The sequence below is a fragment of the Lynx canadensis genome, chromosome A2 (assembly GCF_007474595.2).
Source record: "Lynx canadensis isolate LIC74 chromosome A2, mLynCan4.pri.v2, whole genome shotgun sequence".
Classification (NCBI taxonomy): Eukaryota; Metazoa; Chordata; class Mammalia; order Carnivora; family Felidae; genus Lynx; species Lynx canadensis.
Window position 1 is genome coordinate 54,958,365 of NC_044304.2, and position 6,000 is coordinate 54,964,364.

Below are 6,000 nucleotides of genomic sequence, written 5' to 3' on the forward strand. Positions count from 1 at the left end.
GTAACCATCTGTGTATATAGTTACAGCATAGTTAGAGGGCCAGTGTTTTCATGGCATAGCTGATCCTAAGCAGCATGCGCAAAGAGTAAATTCCCTTAAAACAAAGACCTCCAGGTCATGGTAAATAGTGCGGAGGTGGGGGTGGGGGAGTCCAATTGGAATTTTATTTTAGAAAATGAAAACAAACTCGAAAACCAAAAATAAACAATCCAATTAAAAAATGGGCAGAAAACATGACCAGACATTTCTCCAAAGACAACCAGATGGTCAAGAGACACATGAAAAGACAAATAAGCAGAGGGAAAAAAGAGAGACAGACAGACAAACAAAGAAACAGACTCTTAAGTACAGAGAACATGCTGATGGTTACAGAGGGGAGGTAGGTGGGGGAGGGGTGAAATAAGTAAAGAGCTCTGAACAAGGCATAGGATTGCTGACTCACTATATTGTACACCTGAAACTAACACAACACTGTATGTTAAATATACTGTAATTAAAATTAAAAACTTCATAAAATTTAATAAAAGAAAAAAATAAAGCATACTTGGATTGAGGCTTAGAAAAAAACCCCAAAATTTATCAAAATAACTTTCTTTCACCTTGTATTTAACGAAAGTTTGTTGATTTTGTAAGCACACGCTAATTCTCATAAGCGATAAAAATGACTGTGTCATTTTTTAAAAATTTTTTGAGGTGGGGTGATTTTCTTTTTTCCTGAATGGCTGTAGGATAGCAATAAAACATGAGTACCTTCCTGTTTTTCTTTGCAAAAATACCCAAGGGCTTTATCGGTTTTTATTTTTAACTGACCCCCAAATCATCCTTTCTGCAAGAAGTCGCTGCCCCAGATGATTTCCTGTCTCCAGTAGCTGATTGGTTTTGCCTCACTGTGCCATCGTCAGTGGCTTCACATGGGGACTGAGCAGCTTTCCAACATCACTTCCACTGACTCCATGAAATCCCACATTTTTCCTGCAAGGCTGGCAATTTTATTATGCAATTTATTTGTACTGTACATGTATATTATCAGATGTTTAAGCTCTGACCTCCAAGGAAAGGTTTGTCCAAGATGGACAAACATCCAATGGACGGGGAGAGATGCTATTTTACAGGGAGGGATGGATTTTACAGGTGAGGATCAATGGTTATGAGATTTAAATTTTTTTACGCTTCCCTATGAAACCTAACAGGCAGGATGACTTTCAGGCATCCAAAATGAACACAGGTGACCTTTGAACAACATGGGTTTGAACTGTGAGGGTCCATTTATATGTGAATTTCTTTCAATAACTATAGTACGGTCCTGTAAATATATTTTCTCTTCCGTAGGATTAAAAAAATTTTTTTAATGTTTATTTTTGAGAGACACACACAGAGAGAGAGAGCGTGAGCAGGGGAGAGGCAAAGAGAAAGGGAGAGGGAGACACAGAAAACGAAGCAGGCTCCAGGCTCTGAGCTGTCAGCACAGAGCCCAACACAGGGCTCGAACTCACAAGCCGTAAAATCATGATCTGAGTTGAAGCTGGATGCTTAACTGACTGAGCCACCCAGGCGCCCCATCTTCCTTAGGATTTTGTTAACAAATTTTCTTTTCGCTACCTTATTTTATTGTAAGAATACAGTATATAATACATATAACACACAAAGTATGTGTTAACTGTTTATGTTAACGGTAAGAATTTTGATCTATATTAGGTTATTAGTAGTTAAGTTTTGAGGGACTCAAAAGTTACATCTGGATTTTTTACTGCTTGGGGGGTCAGCACAAGGGTCAGTTGTACTTGTATATCCACCATGCTTAAGAGATACATTAGATACAACTGATTCACTGTGTCTCCCAGATCCTATTCCCCTCCACCCCTCTCTAGTGCTCACTTCCTCCAACTTAGCATCCAGCATTCCCCTCCATGCTTTTATACTGTACCCAAAGCAATATTGCTTGTATTCTTTCAAATTTTATTTAAATAGTATCATACCAAATGTATCCTTCTCAAACGTGCTTTCTTTATTTGCTTAACACTGTGTTTTGAGATTTTATCTGTACTGATATGTGCATTTTAATGCTTATTTCATTTTGTATTATTTTTTTCTTTTTAATTGAAGTATAGTTGACATACAATATTATATTACTTTCAGGTGTACAATATTGTGATTCAATATTTATGCACATTACAAACTGCTCATCACAGTAAGTGTGGTCGCCTCTGTCACATCTGACACATCTGTCACTATAGTATTATTGACTACAGTCCCTATGCTGTACAAGTGCTTGATTTTTACTTCTCACTACGTTCCATTGTTTAAACAGACTATCAATTGTTTTCCTCCTATTGATGGACACTTATGTTGTTTTCAATTTTATTTTCTTTTGCCATTCCAAACAGTACTGCAATAAACATTCTGGTACAACTTCTTGCACACGTGTGCCAAGTGTGACTAGCCAAGTGTGGCTAGTGGACTGATGAGAATCCACACCAGCCCATGGCCAGATGAGCACAAAAATTAAGAGTAAACATTTAGAAACCTCTGTGTCAATTTTACATTGCTGTCACATCACATTTTTTAAAACGTCAGTCCACGAGAGATAGAGATCAGCAATTTTACAAGTTGGTCCTTTACCACAGACAGTTTGAAAAGCACAGCCCTAGGGAATGAGAGAGAGAAGTTGCCGAGTTGTCACATGCTAGAGCATCGACCACCTTGCAGATACCATCAAACTGCTCTCCATGGGAACTGCACCGATTTCTATACTCACCTGCAGCATTTAAGAATCTCTGTTGCTCCAGAATCTCTCTGTTTGAGAATCCACCTCAACTCTTGGAGATGTCAAATGTTTAAACTGGGGATTTGACCTTTCTATTGCATTCTTAGTGGCACTATACAAACTTCTAAGGGCTGAAGCTTGGGTACCCACCTTTCCCTGTCTGTCCGGCACCATAGCTACTTTTTCCAATTGTGCTGATCAGGTAGTCAAGAGCCATCTCCTTGGCATTGACGTGGAGGAGCAGGCTGGCCTCCACGAAGCGCCTTGTGATGTCCAGAGGATTGGCACCTACTAAAGGAATCATTGAAGCAACTCATTTTCCTCCCAGCACAGGGCTAATGCTTCCAGGAAAAGACTTCTGGTAACTGGCCAGGAAATAACGTTAGAGGGAAGCTCTATTCCTAGGGTAAAGCAAGTGAGGGTCTTTTAATAGAAAGGTCTCCTTAATGGAGGGTCTCGTTTCCCAAGACCTGTCCAGGTGGCATTTGCTCTCTAACCCCCCTTACCCTTCTCTCTTCCTACCCACAGGCCAGGGTCCTGGTGCCATTAGTATTTAAAATAACATCTAGAAAGTTCTAGAAGCATCTAGAAGGCTCAATTACTGATATGCTCTATCTTCCCTCCTTGATCTTGAGGTTACACCCTTACCATGGATGGTCTTGCTAAACACCAATCAGCCCTCTCAATTCACCCCCTCTTCCCTGGGTGCTGCCTCTCTCCACCCTTCATTTCTGCAAACTCCACCCTTCAGTGCCTCTGGCCTCACACTGTTTCCACAGCCTACTCCAGTCTGAGCTCAGCAATACTGGGGGAACGGGAGGAAAAAGTAGAGAACACTCTGGGGAGAGAGGATGATTCTTGAGGGGGGTTGTGGGACAGGGTTCGATTCCTATGGCAGGACCCATGGCTGCCACCTATCCCTAGCATATTCTTATATACCTGGCTGGGGGGGGGCTATGGTGGCTGTGGTGGACACACACACATCAGTCTGGGTAGATCCTTCTGGGCTCAGAAAAAAATGGAGAAGAATCTGGTGAGCCAGCCTTACCAGATACAGACTCCACCATGGCCTTCATCTTCAGGGTGAGCAGCTCTGTCAGCAGGTGGATGGACCGCCGCTGGAATTTCTGCAGGATTCCTGGCTAGAGTGCACCAGATGGCCATGGGTGGGAGAGCGGGTGAAGCTGGCGGGCCCAGTGGGTGTGGGCACTGACGGAGGTGGTAGTACTGGTGGGGGTGGCCTTCTTCTGGACAGGGGCCTGCATGGAGGTTGATTCCATAAGCACCACAGGTGGGGATCCAATGCTGATCTCCAGGCCCAGGATGTCAGACGCAGTAGGTACCATGGGGTCGGCAGTGAGTTCCTCCCAAGTGAACTCAAAGATGTTCCTGATGCCCTTAGGTACAGAAATGCCTGCATTCCGGCAAATGATGAGCAGTTTGGAGATGCGGGCCAGCAGCCTGGGGGGCCAGGCTGTGTATGCTGGTACAGTTCTCTGTGCTCTTGATGTCGTCATGTTGCTAGAGTATGCATGCTGCTAGGTAATACTGTCCATCTCAGATAAGATGGACCTTCAGCTGTAAAAGTCAGAGCCCCCCTGAGAGGTGAATGAGAGCGAAAAGTTCTTACCTAAGGTGAAGCCTTGGAGACAAACAGAATGGAAGTGCTGAAATGGCCTTTACAGGTCATTGAGCCAGTGGTCCTATCCAGGGAGGATAAGGAAGTAACTGGTCACTCCTCACACAGTAGGGCAAAGGGATGCCCCTCTTCCCTTTTCTTCCCAGAGACAGCAACAGATAAACCCACATTGATGAGTCGCTTGGGAAGGGCCTTTGGGGATGACCAGATTCCAGAAATGGTTCCAGGGACAGTCATACAAACCAAGTACCTCTTGGGAGGGACCCCTGCGGGGCTGGAGGAGTGGAAAGGATGGGGAAGGGTGAAAGGTTCCACCGTACCTTTTATAGTTAGAGACCTGACAGCGAGAGATCTTCTTGTAATTTAGTAATAAAATCTGCAAAGAACAAAAGATGCTTTATTGGCTGTCTGGAGGGGGTGATGTGGAAGTTCCTGGGTGGTGATGCAAGGGTGGGCATGCAATCATTCAACATGTACATCCAAGGGCAGACAGAGAATACATTTTCTCAATTCAATGACTAATATTGGCCACATTTCATCAAAGCAAGGTTTTAAGCAATTGATTATAAGATGCACCATTGTACAAGAAAGAAAAAAAATCAATGTAAGATGCCACTGACTATAAGACATATCACAATTTAAGAGATGTTAAAATGGGGGAAATGCCTTAAAATCAATGACTATAATAAATATTTCCCCACTTTAATAGAATTTCTTGAGGGCTCTGCATGCTCATCAAGTAGACATGTGTGGGGTAGCAAAGAAGCATATTTGTGTCTGGGTCATCTGAACACCATTAGGTGCTATGGTGGTTGTTACCCTTACTTCTAAATTGTGTTTTATTCGTATTTTCTCATACATATCAAAAATAGACCACTGGTTGGAGTGCCTGGCTGGCTCAGTCAGAAGAGCATGTGACTCTTGATCTTGAGGTCACGAGTTCAAGCTCATTGAGTATAGAGATTACTAAGAAAAAAAAAATCAACTTAAAAAAATAGAACAGCAATTGAAGAGAGGGAGTGTGAAGAACAGTTTGATAAACACAAAAATAGCTGGGAAATCCACAGATAGACTTCGAGGTTTTGTAATCAGATCTGAAAGTTTCATTTATCTAATCAAAATGAACCCCATAAGGACATTCTTAGTAGCATATCAGTCTAAAATACATTGACAAAAAATGTAAAGTCCACTTCTTAATCTTGCGGTACACAAAAAGGATGATTTATTTCTTTTTAATTCCAGAGGGGCTTTGTGAGAATATGAGCCTCTGCAAAAGATGCTGAAGAATCCAGAACATGTCACAAAAGCTGACCTAAGGGAAGCTTAGAGCAGACGGGGTAGGGTCCTCCCCCACCACCTTTGCCAGCATTTTCCATGCCATGCAGGCCAGCTGCCCCTGTGGTCTGACTTCAGTGGCCCCCAACCAGCACACCAGTAACACTGGCTGAGGAAGGACTGCTGGCCAGTGCCTTCTGGCAATCCTTGTCACCACAGCCTTCCAATCATCACTTCTACCTTCCATCCGGACAACCACTTCCCATCACGATGGTCCAAGGTGTCTCTTCTCCTGCCAATCTTCCCTCTTTCATTTCTCAAA

The 6,000-nt window shown here is 43.0% G+C and overlaps 1 protein-coding gene across 1 annotated transcript in view; it reads right to left on the reverse strand.

The window, feature by feature from the left end:
• Positions 1 to 5,345, reverse strand: part of CA2H3orf20 (chromosome A2 C3orf20 homolog) — a 91,047-nt gene extending 85,702 nt beyond the window's left edge. Inside the window, 4 exon segments of the mRNA XM_032592360.1 lie at positions 2,915 to 3,055; positions 3,813 to 3,899; positions 3,902 to 4,005; positions 4,007 to 5,345. Coding sequence (XP_032448251.1) covers positions 2,915 to 3,055; positions 3,813 to 3,899; positions 3,902 to 4,005; positions 4,007 to 4,281 — 607 coding nt within the window. The 5' untranslated portion in view covers positions 4,282 to 5,345.
• Positions 5,346 to 6,000: the final 655 nt, after the last annotated feature.